General features: G+C 40.5%; 1 protein-coding gene across 1 annotated transcript in view; it reads right to left on the reverse strand.

The window, feature by feature from the left end:
• Positions 1-24,444, reverse strand: part of gabrb1 (gamma-aminobutyric acid type A receptor subunit beta1) — a 98,046-nt gene that overhangs the window by 25,372 nt on the left and 48,230 nt on the right. The window contains exon 5 of the mRNA XM_072365520.1: positions 3,636-3,718. Coding sequence (XP_072221621.1) covers positions 3,636-3,718 — 83 coding nt within the window. The remainder of the gene's footprint in view (positions 1-3,635; positions 3,719-24,444) is intronic.

Below are 24,444 nucleotides of genomic sequence, written 5' to 3' on the forward strand. Positions count from 1 at the left end.
GACGTCTGAGCAAAGCATTAAAGGAAGACGGCGTGAACAGCTGATAACTTCAGGCTCCTGGAGGTTTATTCATGAATAAGTCATCGTGCTAAAGTTTCAAAGTTCCACAAGGAAGACGTTAATGTTGCAGTGATGATGGTTGGAAACGTGAGGATACAGTTCGTGGCACGTTGCCGCAGCAACCGTTGTTATTCCTGACAGCCGCCGACAGATGTGAAACCGTCTGTTAAACTGCGTTTCTGTGCATCAGGCCCATGGCTGCACACCCAGTTCTGCACTTATTGAGTATCTAACAGGTCAGATGAACCCGCTTCTTGGTAAATCTGCCAAAGGGATGCATTCTCCTGCTCTATTATCTGATCTAAATATGTAAATGAAGCTCAGAGACTCAGCAAACATCATAGCTTTAAAGCTCAAGAGAAGGAAGGTTCTCCAGGGATGACTGCATGAGACAGCTGAAGCCTTCTGGCTCTGATCTGGGTTCGGAAATTGGCAACTTATCTAAAGGTGTCATTTTATACCCTTTATGTAACAATTTTACAGTTTTCTGAGGTCTTATTGAGTTATATGAGACAGGCTTTGGTTAAAATACCTTTTGGTTTAAGCACAGAGGCCTGGATCACAGCTGTGTGCTAACAGTCTGTTTTGTGGGGTGGAGACTTAGCAATTGTACCTGGAGACCTCCATCTTTATCAGAAACATGCCGATAATGTAACGCTAACACACCGAGAGTGAGGAGAGTTGTGTTGGAAACACACCTTAAACACAGCTGCAGGTTGTCTGAGTTACAGAACGGAACCGTTCAGCTAGAAAGCTTCAGCTAACAAAGTAATGTGGGAACAATAATGTTCATCTTTCAGGAAGGAACAGCAGTAACTCCTTAGAAGTTGGTGTACGTCATCTTCATTAGCTAAGCTGTTAGCGTTAGCTGCTGCTAAAGGAAGAAATAAATCAGTAAATAAACCATGAGGAGTTATTTCTCAGATGCTTCCATTTCCCTGCTCTGAAGTTCAGGCTCTGAGAGTTGGAACTGATCCTCTTTGTGGCTCAGTTCCTTCAGTCCAGCGTTGAACTGGACCAAGTTGTTAAAACAGTGGGATGAAAAGTGTTTGCTGCACATTTACAGTCTTTAGCTAACTCTGCTGGAACATTAGCCTCAGATATAGTTTATCCACTGGACTCTTATATCCTCTGAGGCTGCTGCTGGATGGAAGATGCATGCTCCTCAGTGCAGCTGACAGCAGAACATTTCCACCAGAAGCTGGCTTCATCCGTCCAGCAGGGTGGATGTGAGTGGGCGGGGCTTAGCAGAGGAGGCGGAGCCAACTTAAGGAGTGACATACTTTAGAAATGAAAATCAGAACGGCTTGTTAAATGAGGAACTTTCACACAAAGGGAACTAAATAAATCCCAAGGTTGTGTTTTTGGGGAGTTTTACACCTGCTGGTGACCTCAGACGCCCTGATATAAGCTCCCAGGAGCAGGAAGAAGGATTTTACACAATATGGCTCCTTTAAGGTCAAGTGACACAACTGTTATTTAACATGGTTTTAGGGGGTTAAAATGATTATTAAAAAGAAGTTTACCTCATTTTAAGTTGATTTATTGCGAAAAAAACGATTTTCAAGTCAAAACTTTACGTTTTAATTCATCAATCAGTGATTAAAATTCCTCATGAGCAGCACTAACGTATGTGCAGAAGCATAAAATCTGTCAAAATGAAAACAGGAAGCCACAAATAAAAACAATCATTGCATGGCTGCAGGATGATTTATGCTTCCAGATCCAGGTGGAAATGAGGTCCATCCTCTAAATATGCAGACATATATAATGTGTGAGGCTTTAATTATTCATGTGAGTGCAATGCATAATTTAACCGAAGCACTCCTGACAGCTCCGATCGAACAGGAAATGTCAGTTTGCATTAGTTGGCATGAAGTGCAGCGCGACCTCGGCGGCCGCAGAGGAGGCGGATTCTGACCCGAGGAACTTTTATGGACAGGAGGAGCAGCGCCGAGATTTACGGAAGAGGAACATTTAAGACTTTTCAAAGCCAGATGGAATTGAACAACTCCAGTGTGACTGATAAGTGTGTGTACTTAAGCTGTGGGTTAATTAACAATCACATTAAAGTACAATGAAGAGTGATTGCAAAGCGTCGTGTCACCGTGGGCCGAACCTGTTAAAGTGATGCTTTGTGTTTGACTGGCAGCAGCTTGCTCAGTACGAGCATTAATACCTGAACATATTCTCCAGCCAGCTCTGCAGCATAAATCCACTTCTGTGTATTGATCTGAGCGTTCCCACTTTTGTCGATGCTGTCTCACCCCAGAAAGTGTAACAGCTTCGTTAAGTGGATGAAAACCTCAGAGACTAACCGGGGGCTCACACCAAAAGCGTCGTGAGCGGCCAGCTGCCGTTCATTTTCAATGTAAGCTGCCGTTGTGAGCTTCAAGAGTTGAGAAAGGCTCAACTTTATGCAAATGAGCAGTGACACAACGCGACGACAGCCAATTAGGGCCGATCTGGATTCCGAAGGCGGAAAAAAGGCGGGAAAAAAGGCGGGAAAGAAAGGTGGAAAAAAGGTGGAAAAGGGCGGAAAACGGCAGAGCGCAAACACAAAGAAACACAAAGAAGGCTGCCAAGAGTACGATCCATGGTGAAAGAGGGAACCGATGTATGGATGGATTATTATATATATATATATATATGCTAGTTGCTATACATATAAGCCCCGCCCCTTTGGCCGCTTCCGGCGGCAGAAGAAGTAGAAGCGGCGTATTGTGAGCTTCGTGAGCTTCATGAGTTGAGAAAGGCTCAACTTTATGCAAATGAGCAGTGACGCGACGACAGCCAATTAGGGTCGATCTGGATTCTGAAGGTGCAAAAAAGGCGGGAAAAAAAGGTGGAAAAAAGGCGGGAAAAAAAGGTGGAAAAAAGGTGGAAAAAAGGTGGAAAAAAGGCGGAAAACGGCAGAGCGCAAACACAAAGAAACACAAAGAAGGCTGCCAAGAGTACGATCCATGATGAAAGAGGGAACCGATGTATGGATGGATTATTATATATATATATGCTAGTTGCTATACTTATAAGCCCCGCCCCTTTGGCTGTTCCGGCGGCAGAAGAAGTACAAGCGGCGTATTGTGAGCTTCGTGAGCTTCAAGAGTTGAGAAAGGCTCAACTTTATGCAAATGAGCAGTGACGCGACGACAGCCAATTAGGGTCGATCTGGATTCCGAAGGTGCAAAAAAGCCGGGAAAAAAGGTGGAAAAAAGGCGGGAAAAAAAGGTGGAAAAAAGGCGGAAAAAAGGTGGAAAAAAGGTGGAAAAGGGCGGAAAACGGCAGAGCGCAAACACAAAGAAACACAAAGAAGGTTGCCCAGAGTAAGATCCATGGTGAAAGAGGGAACCGATGTATGGATGGATTATTATATATATATATATATATATGCTAGTTGCTATACATATAAGCCCCGCCCAGTACAAGCGGCGGGTTGTGAGCGTCGTGAGCGGCTGTGGTCGCTCACAACGCTTTTGGTGAGCCCCTGGTAACGGTGGAAGAGGGCGTGTCCTGCTGCATCTCTGACAGAAAACCTCTGATGCTACCCATGTGCACACAAACTCAGGTTCACTCACAGCTCTCGATTTCCAAGGTGCAGTTCTGCTCATCCAGTGGATATCTGCGCAGGTCCATCATGCAGGCAGCCGTCGTGGTGATCCTTAAAAGAGAAAGAGACAGGAGCTCAAACAGAAATGCTTATTTCTATACATGAGGAGTAATTAAGTTAACACCGTCCAGAATCTGTGTTTCACAAGAAGAAACGTTTAGTTTCCTGATGCTCGGGGGAAATATCTCACTTTCTGACTCGCATGCAAACACATGCTGAACAAAACCAACCGAGCCTCGGCTCATAAACACTCGACTGGAACAGAACTATTTGTTTCTTCCCCATAATTGCGTTTGCTCTGCCCCCCCCTCTTTGAAAAGCCTTGGGATCAATCTTAATTACAACTATGAGTAATTAAGAATTAACACTAAAATCGGGCGAAACCTTGACTTCCTCTTTTAAGTCCTCCATTCGAAGGAGGAAACGCTGACATTTCAGGAGAATTAAGGGTCATTTTTTTTCTTATATCTGATCTTTGTGTCGACAGCATCCACCAACAGTTTTAAAATAGAAACAGGCTGCATTCGGTTTAGCTGTTAGATTTATTTCTCAGGCTTTTAAAACACCTTCATCACATCCTCTCACAGCAGATTATGAGCTAGTTGGGTAATTAGTCGTCATAATCATTGGTCTACAACAGCAAACAGTTAAAGCTCAACCCAAACAACCACTAAAGCAGATTACATTTGATGTGCTGCAAAGGGAAGATATACGACAGGGTTAAACATTTATCTGGGAATAAACAGGGTAAACAACCACTGCAAACAACCGTGGTGAGACGTCTGCAACAGTCAGGGACCTTTAGGACATGTCCAAATGTTCAAAGTCATAAATATGTGTTCCAGTTCAGCCGGATGAAGCTTTCTGTGAGCCCACTCGTGACTTCTGAGTTTTCCCGAGGGTCTTTTCAGGAGGATTTACAGTCTACAAGAGAAGTTATGTCATCTAGTTAAAGTTAATTCTGCATATTTATGCTCAAATGAACGTTTTTTTTTCACATTTTGGAGTTTTTGCATGTTGAGAATCAGTTTCATATCTGATGATATCGTGCGATTGTCGCATCGGGATGATGGATGGCGTGTGGGGATCACTTTGGGACGGCTCTAACATGAATGCATTGGCTACAGGAGGAATCAAAGAAGCTGTCAGAAACACTGATGCAGACAGACGAAGCAGCACAGACTGTTCATGCAGAAGAGTGACCGACAAACAAGGTGCACACAGCTGCTCGAGTATCACAAACATTCATCGTGGCAAGGTTGGTGGAATCAATATGGACTGACCTTTGACCTTTACATCCATCATTAGGTCAGTGATGACAGAGTAAATGAACCATCAGCAGCTTATGAAGGAAACCCCTGATTGTTGCCAAAGTGAGGCAGAGCCGCCACTGCTCACCCAGAAAGCTTAGAGAAAGGAGATGCCGTGGGTGCCTTTTCATCCAGATTTCTGATTAACGTGTCAGGAAGCTGCTGAGGAGACGGCAGATATATCCTGATCTGCAGTTCAAACATACCAGGAAGCTGCTGATGACCAGGGAGAACTGGGCTGAACTCTTAAGCAGCAACTGTGAAAACTCGATCCGGAGGCTGTTTTATGCACCACATACGAGTGTTTTAAACATTCAGAAGGTTGGAAAGACTGAGAACAACAGACAAAGTCCTAAAGTGGAGGAAATCTGAAGAAAAAAGGCCCAAAAACGAACTGAAACCCTCCAGAACGACTCATGTGACTCGTTTTCAAACTTAGTTTGAAATAGAACAACTCCAATTCCAAAATGAATGCCTGTAAAAACAGAACGCAATGATTTCCAAATCTCTAAAACCAAAGTTTCATTCGGAAGAGACCACAGAAAAGTGGGACATTTTAAAAAATGGCAGAGACAGAAAAAGGCTGGAAAAGTCTGTTTTATGGATATAAAAAAGAGAACTGTGGAGAAGCAGAGTCTCTGACGATTCTGCTTGAATAACACGTCCAGAGCAGAGAAGACTTTACTCCTTCCTTATGGTAAATTTAAACATGAAAATTCAGCGTACGAACAGTTAAAACAAGTACAAGTGGTGAGAATGACAACTACAGTGTCCGGTAGGGGGGGGGGGGCGATATGGCAAAAAATATCATATCACGATTTTTCTCAAATAAAATCACGATTTCGATTTTATCACAATCTTAAATTGAAAAATGAAAAACAGACAATGTTGCAGAAGTATTTTCGGCTGGCGTCCGAACCCCTCCTTTTCTAACATCTTGAACGGTACCGTATCTTTTGCAAGATAAAAGCTAACTGCTTCTGTTACCTCTTTCTATCCCTATGGGGAGTGTCTTTCTCAAATGCCTGTGTTAATGTTGTCCGTTTTGATCTTAGCTAGCCGCTGCTTACGCTAGCCGCTGCTTACGCTAGCCGCTGCTTACGCTAGCCGCTGCTTACGCTAGCTGCTGCTTATGCTAGCTGCTGCTTATGCTAGCTGCTGCTTATGCTAGCTGCTGCCTCCGCCTCCCCTGCGGTGCCGCCGGGCCCCTCGCTGTTTGGCTCTCAGCATACTGTCTGGATGCTTCCTCTTCAAGTGATTGAACCGTTTCTGTGCAAACTTTGCAAATAACATTTGTTTGCACTTGATCAGTTGCGGAAAATCCAAACCAATTCCATATAATGGAGGTGGCATTTTTTTTAGTGACCAACTCCTCTGTTTGGCTTTCAGCCACAGCTCTCCATGCTGCTACACACAAACAAGGAGGCGGGTAAGAAAGCGCGTCACTGCCCGTAATTCGCTGTGATTGGTCGGTCAGGTTGATGATGTAACACGTCTGGTGCATCAGCATAGAACTGCAATTTATAGAATGAGCCCTCGACGATCCCACGATCTCTGCAGTCTGACAGATCGTTACGGATCGTCTTCACGTTGCAATCGTTCACGATTTAATATCGTCACATCGCCCAGCCCTAGTGTCTGGGCAGGAGACTCCAGTAAGATTCAGAGCTGTAAATACGTGTGTGCAGATGACAAAAGTTCAAATTTAACAGCATCCCAGAACAAAGCAAACACTGACCCAAGAGGGAACTTTTCAGTATTGTTCTGGCTTACACCATAGGTCCCCTTTAAATCCTGTGTAATAGACCTCTAAGTGCTTTAAGACCTATAAAAAGATGGCTGCATCTCAGGCGACAGATATGATATATATGATCAATATTCCTTTAGAGTCACGGCTGCTAAAAACAGACGAGAATTGTTCATTGGCTAAAAAGTTACTGATAAACCTATTGTAATTAATTACAGAGGATGGAAATAAGTAACTGGAAAAGCTGACATATTGGCAGCCGTAGTGAAGACCTGGGTTTCTGGAACAAGAAGATCAACAAGATGTGAAACTGGCAACCTGATGTCAGCAACAGAAACAGCAGGAAACTTCTTAATGAGCAGCTGGCAAGCTTTTGCCTTGACTGGAAGCAAGATGTTGCACTGCATGGAAGGAATTAAATTTGGGTAAACACAGAGTGGCAGCAGCACAATCGTTTCAGAGCTTCTACAGTTACAGTGGTGAGAAAAATAAAAGTATGCCCCCTAAGACTGGTAAAATGAGGCATTTCCGGGGCTCCAAAGGCACCGTGCACAGCTGAGTTCTTGTTTAATTAGTACTGGGATGTGAAACTTTTTTAATGTTGTGTTTTCCAGCTTAATTTATTGATCAGATTCCAGGGAAGGAAACTCAAAATGTTTAATGTCGTGTTGCGAGGCTTGAATCTAAATTTCTGTTGGTAATGGGGAGACTGTGGAGGTTCAAATGTAACATATTCAGTAAAACTCCTTCTTCCTGCTCCTGGGAGCATATATAAGGGCGTCTGGAGTCACCAGCAGGTGTTAAACTCAACCCTGGGATTTATTTACTTCCTCTTTAACGAGTCGTTCTGATTTTCATTTCTAAAGTACGTCACTCCTTAAACTGACTCCGCCCCCTCGACTAAGCCCCGCCCACTCACATCCACCCAAGCCGATAAACAATAAATTCATGTGACACATCTTCTCAGATATGATTTAATATCCCAGATATTCCCCGAGATTAAAGTAATTCTCAAAGAAGAGCTCTCTCCATGTTCCTTTTGTGGATGTCCACCACAGTTGTTGTTTTTTCCCGTCCTCGAGGTTTGTTTCCTGTTGGGACAAGTACGACTTCTACTGAAATACAACCAGTAAAACCTTCTAGTTACACAACACAGTCCAGTTTATCCACTTCAATGGAAATATGTCTGATATATTTCTATATGTCTGATATAGTTCTATATGTTTGATATATTTCTATATGTCTGATATATTTCTATAAGTCTGATATATTTCTATAAGTCTGATATATTTCTATAAGTCTGATATAGTTCTATATGTCTGATATAGTTCTATATGTTTGATATAGTTCTATATGTCTGATATATTTCTATATGTTTGATATATTTCTATATGTCTGATATATTTCTATATGTCTGATATATTTCTATAAGTCTGATATAGTTCTATAAGTCTGATATATTTCTATATGTCTGATATAGTTCTATATGTCTGATATAGTTCTATATGTTTGATATATTTCTATATGTCTGATATATTTCTATATGTCTGATATAGTTCTATATGTCTGATATATTTCTATATGTTTGATATATTTCTATATGTCTGATATATTTCTATATGTCTGATATAGTTCTATATGTCTGATATAGTTCTATATGTTTGATATAGTTCTATATGTCTGATATATTTCTATATGTTTGATATATTTCTATATGTCTGATATATTTCTATATGTCTGATATATTTCTATAAGTCTGATATAGTTCTATAAGTCTGATATATTTCTATAAGTCTGATATATTTCTATATGTTTGATATATTTCTATATGTCGGATATAGTTCTATATGTCTGATATATTTCTATATGTCTGATATATTTCTATATGTTTGATATATTTCTATATGTCTGATATAGTTCTATATGTTTGATATATTTCTATAAGTCTGATATAGTTCTATATGTCTGATATATTTCTATATGTCTGATATATTTCTATATGTCTGATATAGTTCTATATGTTTGATATATTTCTATAAGTCTGATATAGTTCTATATGTTTGATATAGTTCTATATGTCTGATATATTTCTATATGTTTGATATATTTCTATATGTCTGATATATTTCTATATGTCTGATATATTTCTATATGTCTGATATAGTTCTATATGTTTGATATATTTCTATAAGTCTGATATATTTCTATATGTCTGATATAGTTCTATATGTCTGATATATTTCTATATGTTTGATATATTTCTATATGTCTGATATATTTCTATATGTCTGATATATTTCTATATGTCTGATATAGTTCTATATGTTTGATATATTTCTATAAGTCTGATATAGTTCTATATGTTTGATATAGTTCTATATGTTTGATATATTTCTATATGTCTGATATAGTTCTATATGTCTGATATATTTCTATATGTTTGATATATTTCTATATGTCTGATATATTTCTATATGTCTGATATATTTCTATATGTCTGATATAGTTCTATATGTTTGATATATTTCTATAAGTCTGATATATTTCTATATGTCTGATATAGTTCTATAAGTCTGATATAGTTCTATATGTTTGATATATTTCTATAAGTCTGATATAGTTCTATATGTCTGATATATTTCTATATGTCTGATATAGTTCTATATGTCTGATATATGTCTATATGTTTGATATATTTCTCGCATTGTAAAAGGTTGCTTCAGATTTGTTTTGCTAGCAAACGAAAAGTCGGCTAATGCTGAAGGAGGCAACTTCTTCTTAGTTTTAGCTCTTTAGAAACTTCAAGCCACAAAGACAGTGATTTAGAGTGGCTTAATTAGCTCCTATCTGAGTAAATGCTCTCCCAGGACAGGAGGAACTATCAGTTACAGTCACAGTTAAGTCTTCCCTGATTAGTTGAACACGTTGTTCCAGCATCGGCACTGAAGTTGAAGCTGTTACGTCACTTCATTGTTCCCGTCAGATTTAAACAGAAAAACAGTTTGTAGTTCTGGGTAGTTACCTTCCCCGTGTTAACCTCAACCTCAAGGTGTTCAATCTGGAGCCCCACACTCACCGTCAGCTTTAGGACTCTCTTGAATGATTCAAGATTAGAGCTCTCACTTTAAACATCAAGTACAGTGGACGGGTTATTTGGGGATTTGGCTTAGATTCAGCTCGTTTGAAATGTACTTTACATGTATCTGTATGACCTGCATCTTTAATTTGTCCTGCTGCTTAATGTGGCAGCGGTCTGGGCTCTCTGGTATTTGTAAAGGAGGTGCACGTAAGCAAGCCTTTCCAGGGATGTGACTTTGGGTTAAAAGGAGATCCTCTAATGCTCCTCCTCGGTTTGTCTTCACTCTGCTAAGAGCGTCACTTCAGCCGCATGTAAAAAGCCCCTCAAGACATAAATATTCATTATTTTCTTACCATTGGAATATTCCTGGGCTGTCGATCTACGTCTTGGACACGCTGAATGCATTAGGAAGCTGCAGATAAATTATGAAGCATGTGTGGAGAGCATGAACGGACAGTATAAATGGAAAGTGTCAGCTCAGTAACTTATGAGCAGGGACGGAGAAATAATCATTAAGTCGTCTAACTGACTGTATTTAACTTTTAATCAAACAAAATGTCCTCCCAGAGAGAGTGGATGGAGAGCCCCGATTGAACAACAGTAAAAAGATGGGTTGACATAATGAATTCTGCAGTTTATTGGCTTGTCTCACCAAATTCAACACAAATCTTCATTTAGGTTGGTATGTCTGAGGGTTTTTCTGGGGCAGCGCGACCCACTGACACCTCCAGCTTATGCGTGTTCTCCTTTTCAGCTTCTATGTTTCATCTCTTGCTTCAACGACCAGACATCCCTGCCTCACATGTGGTGTCATCAACACTGTGAATCATGGGAAACATCAGCTCAGGCCCGGCAGCACAGACCAAACAGAGCCACAGAGTCATGTTTTCTTTCTTTTTCTGACCGCTACCCTTCATCAGACACAGCTGAACGGCACTGCTGAGGTTTAAACAAAGACAGCTGGCATCAAACCATTGTACTGGGCCTCTAACATATATGTGTGTGTGCCAGTCAGTGGCGAGGTCATTTTAGGAAACCTAAATATAGCCCTCGTCTCAGCAGCGAGCACACTGGATGAATAATTGTGGGAGCCTTCAGGGGATAATGATTCTGCAGCAAAGCACTGTGAAAGGAATCGACCAACGTCTTTTAGAAACCGAGTCTCCCAACCTGAATTGGTAAAAGAAGGAGAAATGACCTCCCAGCAGGGGAGGGAGACCACACAGTCAACATAAAGCTGCTGATTAAACATCATTACCGAACACCAGAAGCATTTTCTGCAACTTAGATACTGCAAATCAATGCATCACACGTTCTATTTGATGGTTAAATCACATTCAGAGGATAAATGGGGCTGCTGTCATTAAATCTGATCAACAAAGGCTTTCTAACATTAATCTGCATGAAACAAATCTCATAATAAATCTCTCGTTTTATTTAGAAAACAACAGAAAAGGGAGAAAAATGTAATATTTCATGAACAATATGAGCAACACGGCTGTAAAAAGTTAAGCTACAGGGACAACAAAAGGTTGGAAAGGTAGGCGGTACCAAAGAGAAACAGCTGGAGGAACATGTGGAAACTAATTCTGTTCATTTGCAACAGATCAGGTGTAAAAGGAGCACCTCAGAGAGGCCGAGTCTCTGCAGCCAGGCCAGGCAAAACAAAAACTGTGTGAAGCAGTCTGAGAAAATGATCCTCAGACTTTGAATCTCCATCATTTACAGAACATGATGTCATCCAAAGGCTCATTAGTGGCTGAATCTGAAGGGCTGCAGCTGAAAATCCTATTTGCTGCATCACACAGCTGCCGGCTCCACATGTGCAATTATGCATTATTTTATTAATTATCAGGGCCTGAAATAGCTCCAAAGAAATTATTCCTGCAGCTCCAAACAAGCGCATGTATGTGACGTGTTTTTAATCACATGCATGTTCAACTGTCAGAAAAGTCCGTTTGTTTCCTTCCACACAGGTTGAGGATTAAAACTATTAGGTTGAGTCATTAAAAGCAACCTGATGAGTGTTCGGACACAAAACAGCTTGTTGAGAAACAGACGCTGATAAAGAACTGCTTACAACACAAAAACATTGACCAGATCCACACTAAATTCATGCTTCCTCCAGCAGGGAAAAATCCAACGTCTCCATCGGAACAAGTGAAGAGAGTCGATGAGAGATCGAACACAGCGGCACTGAACAGATAATCTATTGATTGGTGTCAGAAAAGTTTGCTCATTATCATTAAATAAAAGTCACGGCCAGAGAGGCCAGTTCATGTCAAAACTTCACAAGGAGAAGTTGGGAGACAAAGAGAGCTGTGGTTTAAGAACTGATTGTTATCTTTATAGCTCCACAAATAAGGAGATGCCTCCAAACCAGACCTGGGCACATAGAGGATTGTATGTGTCACCTAATAAAAGGTAAAGGGAGGCAACCACTCGTTGCAGAGAGAAGGTTCCTGTGTTGTTCTCCCCTTGCAAGTAAACTTCTGAGGCCTCTGAGGGATTTCTTGGTTTCATGCCGTTGTCTGTGAGTGAATTTTTCTAACAGACACATCTTTCTTTTATTCTGTGGATGTAGAAACAAACATGGCTGTGCACAGGCCTGACTGACCACAGCTGAGGGCTGGTTTCAGCTTTCACTGCAGCTCCCTGGGAGGAGAAGTCAGAGTCCGACAGCTTCCAGGCAGACGGTGCCACGGCATCCAATTCAATTCAGTTCAGTTGTATTTATAAAGAGCCAAATTACAACAAATGTCATCTCAAGGCACTGAAATAACATAATCAGGTTCAAGCCGATTGGAATTCAGTTAATTGTAATGAAATCCAATTAATTAATTTCAAAATAATCCAAGTTCATTTCATTTCATATAGAGCCAATTCAAAAAACAATATCTTCAAAAACCTGTCTTCAGTCCAATCTCCCGTCCTGTCGCGACTGTCCAGAACCGACAGGCGGCAGAACGGTTTCCTCCAGCAGGATGTTGAATAAGCAACAAGCCACTCCTCTTTGTCTCCTCTCCATCACCTCACTGACAGCTCCAAGTGGCTCATGAACGCCGCCGCTTTGTTTGCTTGTTTTCAGCCGAACTTTTTACAGCCACTAAACGTTTTAAGAGCCAGTCAGAACTGAGGCCCGTCCAGGAGCAGCTTACTGATGCTGTCATGCATTTGTTTCCATTCTTACTGCTCAGACCCTGGAACTCATCTTTTATTCATATGTTTTGTTTTTTATCTGATTTTGTGGTTGAAATGCACGACCGTAGAGTTCCTGATAGTCTGAGACATTTTGTGCACTTTTACATTTGTCTATTTCATGTTTTACTATTCGACCTCATCATCTAAAAAAAGATTTTTGGCTTATTTTCTGAGGTTAATAATTAAAAACTTGCCATGTTGCATTTGTCTGAAAACCAACTTACCTTTTAGTAAATAATGAATATCCACTCTGAAGCCAAAAACTTTTATCATAACATCTGTTTAAGTCTCACTTAGGTTGCAAAAAGCATCCTGGTGAAGACTGATTTAAAAGTTTAACTTAATTATTGATTTAGCCGATTTAGACAAAGGGAGCAACATTATTAAAGCAGGAAGAAATCCTGACACTGTTTTCTGTCCATCGTCACTGCTTCCACAGGAACTAAGAGGGTAAAAAGCCAGGAGCTGCTGATCAATGCTCTGATTAACTGATCCTCAGTCAGTGTGAGCAGCTCTATAAAAGCAGGAGTTCTGCCAGTTTAACACGATGCCAAGGAGGAAAGACACCAGCAACGATCTTAGAGAAGCAGCTGCTGCTGCCCATCAGTCTGGGAAGGGTTATAAGGCCATTTCCAAACTATCTGGAGTCCATCATTCTACAGAGAGAAAGATTATTCACAAGTGGAAAACATTCAGGACAGCTGTCAATCTTCCCAGGAGTGGACGTCCCAGCAAGTTCACCCCAAGGTGAAAAAGCCCAGAGCTACATCTCAGACTCTACAGGCCTCAGTTAGCATGTTAAAGGTTAAAGGTCATGGCAGCACAGTTAGAAAAAGACTGAACAAGGATGGCTTGTTTGGAAGGGCTGCAGGAGAAAGCCTCTTCTCTCTAAAAAGAACATGGCAGCACAGCTTAGGTTTGCAAAGCTGCATCTGAACAAAGCTCAAGACTTCTGGAACAATGTCCTTTGGACAGACCAGAGCAAAGTGGAGATGTTTGGTCCTAATGCACAGCAGCACGTTTGGAGGAAACCAAACACAGCATATCAGCACAAACACCTCATACCAGCTGTCAAGCACGGTGGTGGAGGGCTGATGATCTGGGCTGGTTCTGCAGCCACAGGACCTGGGCACCTTGCAGTCATTGAGTCCACCATGAACTCCTCTGGATACCAAAGTATTCTAGAGTCAGATGTGAGGCCATCTGTCCCCCAGCTAAAGCTGGGCTGAAACTGGCTCATCAACAGGACAAAGATCCCAAACACAGCAGCAGATCTACAGCAGAATGTGGGAAAAAGAAAAGAATCAAGGTGTTGCAATGGTCCAGTCAGAGTCCAGACCTGATGAGGACAACTTGTCTGATTTGTTTCCTGATACATAAAAACTTTGATTGTATATATTGTGTATTCTTCTTTTTTTATTTTGATAAATTATCAGATATCTTTATTTTGTCATTTTTTATCAAAAGCACTTGGTTTTTTTCATCCTTCGAAACCCTTTTTTAATTCCTTCAGACCACAGATGTCTAAAGTCAGATAATTCCTTTTCACCTCAGGATCCAGGGGCTAAACGGAGGGAAAGACCCTCGTTTTCAGAGAAAGTTTCTGCAGTCGAAATGCAGGTAAAAGTGATAATGTGCCCATAATTTAAAAAATAACACTGTTCTGCACAGTTTTTTTTGTGCAGGGGGGTGACTTTCCTTATTATAATGTCTTCTCTCAGCCGGGAAATCGTCTCCTCTTTGGAATAAAAACTAGCAAAGATGAGCTAAAGCTAAAGTGAAAGGGAGGTTATTCGGGGCCTGAGTGAGGCAGACGGGATATGTTGTGTGAAGTGACTCATGGGAAATCAAGTCCTGCTTATCTGGTCACACAAAGGAGTGTTTACCTTGGAGAAGAGGGCCCGATGAGGAAGCCCCACAAGGCCTGTGCTCACTGTGCCGTGAAGGCACGGCCAAAAAGTGTTGTTTTTGGACAAATCAAGCCCCTGCTCCCCGTCCTTTTCCTGTTTGATCCCAAATGGAACGGCCCAGGTCTGTTTCAGCAGACTGCTCTTAACTTGTCACGTTTTTACATGTTTTAGTCTCCATGTGTCACCTGGAAGTAGCTTTTCGTCTGGATCTTCCTGTACCTGATCCCAGCAGACAGCTGCGGCTTCTTCCAGGGTAAAAACAACTTACTGCCCACATCTGAAGCCAAATGACTGCTTAATAATGAAACACCAGAAGAAGAGAAACAAAGGCTGTGCTCTGTATCCACCCATTCAGCTGCTATTTATCAGACTTATTACGTAATAAGGGTTGTCAGCTGCTGATACAGTATTTGAATGCAGCAACGCCCCGTTATTATGCTCCAGAAATCCACAGTTGCATGAACAGACGCCATAATACTCCAAATCTGAGGTGACGGACTGCACACATTTGCTGTTTCTGGTTAAGAACATGTAATTAACGTCTCTCGCCACAATACTAACTGAACAAAACTCTGTGTGTAATTTTCTGTGATTGTGCTGAATCCACCTCCACGTGCACTGACTGCAGCTGTAACTGTCCGTCTCAAAAATGCACGTGTTTCACACATTTTTCAAGTCCTGGCAGGAAAAGAACCACTTCAGAAAATTCACAGAAACGACCTGCTAATGCTAACGTTAGCTTGCACCTGCTAGCAGCAGGCTAGCTAGCCTTAGCGCGCTCCAGCTGCTTTACAAGATGGTGCGTGTCCACTGATGTGGTGTCCAGTTTCTGTGTACTATTTTTGGTTCCCCATGTGACAAGTTTGCAGTGCACTAAATAATTAATAATTGGGCTCAATTATAGACGTCTAATGACATCTTTTCAGGGCTAAAATCAGGTCAGCCCATAAAGAAAAAGCTGAAAATTTGGATTTGTCCCTGTAAAGATGTCTTTTTAAAGTGATGATTAAAACATTTAATATTTAGATCTAATTTAGACACAAATGCATCTTTTTCTCCATCTTTTACAGCAGAGCCTTCGACGTGAGGATGTTAATTGCTGAGTGCTGTTGTACGATGTGATTTCTGCAGGCCAGTGTGCATTCAGCAGCATTTCTCATTTCCAGTCACCACAGTCTCCTATTAAATGAAGTGTTGCCATGATAACCATGTTGGTTCTGTTCCTGTTCTGGTCAACTGTCAGAGGCCTGCTGCTCAGCCACCTGGTGCATCTTCACCAAACCCTGCGTATCGCCATGCTGCTAACCAGAGAAAGCTGCTCATGTCAACCAAATCTAAATATGCAGCGACAGTGAAGATCAGACATAAAACAAGATGTTTTCATCCCTCTAAACTAGCACTAATCTAATTTATGGTAAAGCAGATTCTAGAGTACTGAAAATGTGCTCCTAAAGGGAACCATGTGCCCATGTTTTGATAGTTACTGATGATCTGCAGGATAAGTTTGAGATGAAATGGAGGGAATGTTAGTGCCAACACCAGGAAATATCCCAAAATAGATAATATAAGACTCACGATGTGATATCACAGCCAATTTAACAAAGTTTGGACAGAAAGGGAAATAAAAACTGTGGAAAAAATAAATACGTGATGCTGTTATTCCTACATTTACTTAAAATTTTACTTCATTGTAGATAAACCGAAGATATTCTATCTTTTGTTTTATCAATTTAATTTAATTTGTTAATAAATATATATTTTTACATTTCAGGCCATTAAGATATTCCAAAAAAAGTCAGAACAGGATCAATTTAGGACTAATAATAAGAATTTTATATCCAATAGGCGACTAAAATCAAGATTTGGTCCAAAAGCAGCAAAGAGGATCTCCAGTTTGTGTTTAAAAACAATATTCCTCTTCAGAGCAGAACATCATTAAAGCTGGAAGGATTTCAGTGTAAAGGACGAGGGAGCAAGCCTAAGCTGGACCCCGTGACCTCTGACCCCTCAGACGCTGCATCAAGAACCGTCATTCATCAGCAGCTGATAGAAGCACATGGACAAGGGATTACTGTGGAAACCTTTGTCAAGCACCACAATACAGAGTTCCATTCACAAGCTTTACTGTGCAGGAAAGAAGCCTGATGTTAACCTCGTCCACTTCTCTGGGCTCGGAGGCGTCTGGGATGGACCGTCACACGGTGGAAACGTGTGCTGTGGTCAGACCCATCAGTAATCCACATCTTTGCTGGAAGAAATGGAGCAAAGAGCAAAAGCAGCATCCAGCCTGCTGTCAGCAGCCAGTCCCTGCAGCCAGGCTCTGTGATGGTATGGGGTTGGATCAGGGGGCAAAGCTCATTTCCACTTCTGTGATGGCAGCATTAATGCAGAAAAGTTCACTGAGATTTTACAGCAACATATGCTGCCTTCAAGGCCACATCTTTTCCTGGGACGTCCCAGCACTGTTCAAGCAGACCATGGAAAACCACATTCTGCCACATTCCAAAGGCCTGGCTGAGGAAGAAGAGGTACGGGTGCTGGACTGGCTGCCTGCAGTCCTGACCTGTCCCCAGCAGAGAAACAACCACCCCCCCGCACTGCTGCACACCTTAAGACCTGTTTAAGGAAGAATGGGACAAAATAACAGCTGGAACTCTGCATCACCTGGTTTCCTCAGAGTCAGAACGTCTTTAAGTGTTGGCAGAAGGAAACAAAGTGGGAAAAGATTTGTTTTTATGGGATTTTAAATGCTTTTTGACTTCAACCACACGTAATTCATGTGAATTTTGTCTTTTGTCTGACTGAGAAGAGGCAGAATTAATGTAAAACTGCTTCAGAGCAACAAAACCCTTCATAGAAGTGTGACGACCTCATTTTCTTCTTATGAGTCAGAACATCTTTAAGTGTTGTTACTACATGCAGCTGAGGACAAATGGCCCAAAATTTGAGAAGTTGCACATTTCAAAAGTTATTTCAAAGTCAGAAATACAGAAACTGTGTGTGTGCTATAATCAGATGCTAATCCAAGAGAGGCTGGATGTTTTATGTGGCACATCATTTGATCTTTCAGCGTTTCAGCAGTTCAGCAGCAAACATTCTCAGCTGAAAACTGTTGAATCATCAGTTCTCTCCCTCAGAAAACGCAGAATGTTTTTGAACTCCGAGGACTGAGCCGACCGGTCCGGAGTCCCTGCAGTTAACTTCGCTGTAACTATGCTCTGCTGCAGGAGGCACGGCTGCGTGCACTGCACCAAGATCCGGCCCATAAATGATTCACCAGCTGCTTCACCCTCAAAGCTCCCGGGGGAAGCAGAGAGAGCAACGCTTAAGCTCTGAAGGAGGCCTTTGAGGGATGTTCTTCTCGCTGAACAGCTGCTAGGTGCGGACTTTTGTGGACCAGCACAAACCCATTCACACGGGTCCAGTGGTGGGTATTACTACCAGTAAGCTTTAAATGTAAAGCACACAGTCATGGCATTAATCCTATGGCGTAACCACGCATTCTTTGGGGGGGTCGTGTCCCCCCAATATTGAGAAAATACCAACCTGTCCCCCCCAATATACAGAAGAAAATATGTAAAATGCATGTTCTCCTTTTATGAACCCTGTCAAGGGATCGGTCTCTTGTTAGGTCTCATTTATTTTCAGTTTATTTCCGTGTGTTACCGTGGTAACGGCTGCGCCGCCGTCTCAGCAGCGGCTCTCCTTATCTTTACGTTGGACTTCTACTTTTGACGGAGCCGCTGCTCAACAGAGCAGATTGTACCAGAACAGGAAGTCCAACACAGAATCAACAAAATAAACTTCCGCCCCCTTTCAAAATAAAAGACTTAAAACAAAAATAACATTAGACTATTAGACTTTTCATTGTTAATGCACATTTTGAGACATTGACACAATAGAAATTAACCTGGACTTAAAAGTCCTCAGCACATTTTTTGTTAAAGGAAAAGTCTGTAATTTGTTACATCATTAGTTGTCCTTATTAAAATATTTCCATAAACATGCTTTGGGTATTTGGTCGTTTTCCATTGGAAGCTGTCCTATTTGCTACAGAACTACTGGAAGAGCATTATTCTAATTGGTAGGTGTGTTTAAGGTCAGTAAACAGTAAGCAACTAACCAAAACAAAGTGGGGGGGCAGTCACTGTATTCCTTTAGATGTGAACTTACATGGTCAATGAAGTCCTCTAAACTATGTTCTAAATGTCCAATTCTTCATATATAAATAAAGAATTGTAGATAATGCACTCAACAATTTTGTTTTTCTTGGACCCCCCCAATGTCTAAACCATGGTTACGCCCTTACTGGACATAATTTACATTCAAGTCAATATTTCTTCTTTAGCATTTAGCAAAACATTAGCCTCTATGAGCTAAACTTTGTCCTGCTGCAACTCTTGATTGAAATATTTCTAAAAGCCACTGAGACGTCACCCGCTGGTTTAAAAGCTTTGATTTTGGTGCTTTTGGAGCTTGAAGTGACCATATTTGGAGAAGATGGTGGCGCTGATGAGTCTGAGGTGAAATATGGTCGGACAGATTTAGACTCCTTTAAGCTTAATGTCTATTTAATGATGGGATTATTTTCAGAAGAACCACCAGAACAGCGATGGGAAGGAATAAATATGGCTTTATAATGACTTTATAATGGAAAGTTTATTGACTTTGTGTTTCACTGCAGAAGTCTGTGCTGTTTGAATGGAGGTCTTGGACACAGACGGCAGTGAAACCAGCAGCTACATCCATCTTTTATATCCAGCGAGTGGCTGCAGAAGATGAGCCAACTTCGACAGATTTTAACACACTGAAGCTAAAACTACCCAACATGCATTAGTTTCACAGCAGTAATTGGTGACTCATATCCACCTCCTACCATACATGCACTTTGCTCTCTGGTGCAGTTCCTGCAGTCTTAGAGACAGATGGACTGATTGAGCTCTGACTACAACCAATACGATAGAACATGAGACCACAAAGGGGGAAAATGACTCATTTTGACCCGAAAACTATCTTCAGAAATGGTGTCTGGTAGATTCAGATGTTCAAGTAGTCCCTTCAACAGAAAGTCCTTCTCTTGCATTTATATATTTGTGGATAATATCTGTTTTTACTCAGCTCAGAGCCTGAATACAGACTTGTTTTAGGCACTGAACAGGCTCTGTTCCACATGATGTAATAAACTGAGTTATGATCGCAAACTGGAAACAAAGCTAAACCAAACATGAGAGAAACATGGAGCGGTCTTCAGGAATTTGTTCTCTGGAGACAGAAAGAGATCACGTGATCAGTGGCAACTTCAACACGGTGATCAACTCGGGAACCTTTCCATAGTTCTGTGAATATTTGTGGCCTGGAATGAAACGTGGAGCAGGATCTGAGCTGAGCTGGACGTGGTGAAGCTGATACGCCATCGAAGTGTTGTGCAGACTCTGGTGTGCACCTGATGTCAACCTGAAAGACTTAAAGGGGAACTCCGGTATTTTTAAACCTTATTTCTGGCATGAAATACGTTAATCTACTCACCAAGAACAGTTTGGTGAAAGTCGGCGTCCTTCAGAAGATATTTAGATAACTGGAGATCCATATAACGGAGAGAACGGGGCTTAGAGGATGCAGCCTCTAAATAAGGCATTATCTGTCTTTATTTCACCAATACTTTAAGAAGAATGAATGAATGAACGTGTGCTATAGCTCTGTTAGCTCATAGCTGCTGTTAGCTCATAGCTGCTGTTAGCTCATAGCTCTGTTAGCTCATAGCTGCTGTTAGCTCATAGCTCTGTTAGCTCATAGCTGCTGTTATGTGGCTACTTGCAGCTATAGGAGAGCTAACGGAGGGATTTCTACACAGGCACTCTACTGGGACCACTTCCTCCACACGCCCCCCTGCAGCACAGCTCATTCACTCCGGTAAGAACGTCCATCTTACTCAAAGTCGTCGTTCACGTTGTCAAAATCTGATAAATATCCTGCCATGTTGCACAAAACTATCAGCAGCAAACTCTGTGTGAAGTTAGCCGACTGTCACAGAGCACGGAGTGAATAAACTGTGCTGCAGGGGGGCGTGTGGATGAAGTGGTCCCAGTAAAGTTTTGGGAATAAAAGGGTAGATCAAACAGTTCAACACATGAAGAACTGAACTAAATGCACTTTCTATGGCTGCTGAATGTCGAAAGTTAAAGTTTTGGGAATAAAAGGGTAGATCTAACAGTTCAACACATGAAGAACTGAACTAAATGCACTTTATATGGCTGCTGAATGTCGAAAGTTAAAGTTTTGGGAAGAAAAGGGTAGATCTAACAGTTCAACACATGAAGAACTGAACTAAATGCACTTTATATGGCTGCTGAATGTCAAAAGTTAAAGTTTTGGGAATAAAAGGGTAGATCTAACAGTTCAACACATGAAGAACTGAACTAAATGCACTTTCTATGGCTGCTGAATGTCAAAAGTTAAAGTTTTGGGAATAAAAGGGTAGATCTAACAGTTCAACACATGAAGAACTGAACTAAATGCACTTTCTATGGCTGATGAATGTCAAAAGTTAAAGTTTTGGGAAGAAAAGGGTAGATCTAACAGTTCAACACATGAAGAACTGAACTAAATGCACTTTATATGGCTGCTGAATGTCGAAAGTTAAAGTTTTGGGAATAAAAGGGTAGATCAAACAGTTCAACACATGAAGAACTGAACTAAATGCACTTTATATGGCTGCTGAATGTCAAAAGTTAAAATTTTGGGAATAAAAGGGTAGATCTAACAGTTCAACACATGAAGAACTGAACTAAATACACTTTATATGGCTGCTGAATGTCAAAAGTTAAAGTTTTGGGAATAAAAGGGTAGATCTAACAGTTCAACACATGAAGAACTGAACTAAATGCACTTTATATGGCTGCTGAATGTCGAAAGTTAAAGTTTTGGGAATAAAAGGGTAGATCTAACAGTTCAACACATGAAGAACTGAACTAAATGCACTTTCTATGGCTGCTGAATGTCAAAAGTTAAAGTTTTGGGAATAAAAGGGTAGATCTAACAGTTCAACACATGAAGAACTGAACTAAATGCACTTTCTATGGCTGATGAATGTCAAAAGTTAAAGTTTTGGGAAGAAAAGGGTAGATCTAACAGTTCAACACATGAAGAACTGAACTAAATGCACTTTATATGGCTGCTGAATGTCAAAAGTTAAAGTTTTGGGAATAAAAGGGTAGATCTAACAGTTCAACACATGAAGAACTGAACTAAATGCACTTTCTATGGCTGCTGAATGTCAAAAGTTAAAGTTTTGGGAATAAAAGGGTAGATCTAACAGTTCAACACATGAAGAACTGAACTAAATGCACTTTCTATGGCTGATGAATGTCAAAAGTTAAAGTTTTGGGAAGAAAAGGGTAGATCTAACAGTTCAACACATGAAGAACTGAACTAAATGCACTTTATATGGCTGCTGAATGTCGAAAGTTAAAGTTTTGGGAATAAAAGGGTAGATCAAACAGTTCAACACATGAAGAACTGAACTAAATGCACTTTATATGGCTGCTGAATGTCAAAAGTTAAAGTTTTGGGAATAAAAGGGTAGATCTAACAGTTCAACACATGAAGAACTGAACTAAATGCACTTTATATGGCTGCTGAATGTCAAAAGTTAAAGTTTTGGGAATAAAAGGGTAGATCAAACAGTTCAACACATGAAGAACTGAACTAAATGCACTTTATATGGCTGCTGAATGTCAAAAGTTAAAGTTTTGGGAATAAAAGGGTAGATCTAACAGTTCAACACATGAAGAACTGAACTAAATGCACTTTATATGGCTGCTGAATGTCAAAAGTTAAAGTTTTGGGAATAAAAGGGTAGATCTAACAGTTCAACACATGAAGAACTGAACTAAATGCACTTTATATGGCTGCTGAATGTCAAAAGTTAAAGTTTTGGGAATAAAAGGGTAGATCTAACAGTTCAACACATGAAGAACTGAACTAAATGCACTTTCTATGGCTGCTGAATGTCAAAAGTTAAAGTTTTGGGAATAAAAGGGTAGATCTAACAGTTCAACACATGAAGAACTGAACTAAATGCACTTTATATGGCTGCTGAATGTCAAAAGTTAAAGTTTTGGGAATAAAAGGGTAGATCTAACAGTTCAACACATGAAGAACTGAACTAAATGCACTTTCTATGGCTGCTGAATGTCAAAAGTTAAAGTTTTGGGAATAAAAGGGTAGATCTAACAGTTCAACACATGAAGAACTGAACTAAATGCACTTTCTATGGCTGATGAATGTCAAAAGTTAAAGTTTTGGGAAGAAAAGGGTAGATCTAACAGTTCAACACATGAAGAACTGAACTAAATGCACTTTATATGGCTGCTGAATGTCGAAAGTTAAAGTTTTGGGAATAAAAGGGTAGATCAAACAGTTCAACACATGAAGAACTGAACTAAATGCACTTTATATGGCTGCTGAATGTCAAAAGTTAAAGTTTTGGGAATAAAAGGGTAGATCTAACAGTTCAACACATGAAGAACTGAACTAAATGCACTTTATATGGCTGATGAATGTCAAAAGTTAAAGTTTTGGGAATAAAAGGGTAGATCAAACAGTTCAACACATGAAGAACTGAACTAAATGCACTTTATATGGCTGCTGAATGTCAAAAGTTAAAGTTTTGGGAATAAAAGGGTAGATCTAACAGTTCAACACATGAAGAACTGAACTAAATGCACTTTATATGGCTGCTGAATGTCAAAAGTTAAAGTTTTGGGAATAAAAGGGTAGATCTAACAGTTCAACACATGAAGAACTGAACTAAATGCACTTTATATGGCTGATGAATGTCAAAAGTTAAAGTTTTGGGAAGAAAAGGGTAGAACAAACAGTTCAACACATGAAGAACTGAACTAAATACACTTTATATGGCTGCTGAATGTCGAAAGTTAAAGTTTTGGGAAGAAAAGGGTAGATCAAACAGTTCAACACATGAAGAACTGAACTAAATGCACTTTATATGGCTGCTGAATGTCGAAAGTTAAAGTTTTGGGAATAAAAGGGTAGATCAAACAGTTCAACACATGAAGAACTGAACTAAATGCACTTTATATGGCTGCTGAATGTCGAAAGTTAAAGTTTTGGGAATAAAAGGGTAGATCTAACAGTTCAACACATGAAGAACTGAACTAAATACACTTTATATGGCTGCTGAATGTCAAAAGTTAAAGTTTTGGGAAGAAAAGGGTAGATCTAACAGTTCAACACATGAAGAACTGAACTAAATGCACTTTATATGGCTGCTGAATGTCAAAAGTTAAAGTTTTGGGAAGAAAAGGGTAGATCTAACAGTTCAACACATGAAGAACTGAACTAAATACACTTTATATGGCTGCTGAATGTCAAAAGTTAAAGTTTTGGGAAGAAAAGGGTAGATCTAACAGTTCAACACATGAAGAACTGAACTAAATGCACTTTATATGGCTGCTGAATGTCAAAAGTTAAAGTTTTGGGAATAAAAGGGTAGATCTAACAGTTCAACA

The sequence above is a fragment of the Leuresthes tenuis genome, unplaced genomic scaffold (assembly GCF_036924035.1).
Source record: "Leuresthes tenuis unplaced genomic scaffold, fLeuTen1.0.hap1 SCAF_15, whole genome shotgun sequence".
Classification (NCBI taxonomy): Eukaryota; Metazoa; Chordata; class Actinopteri; order Atheriniformes; family Atherinopsidae; genus Leuresthes; species Leuresthes tenuis.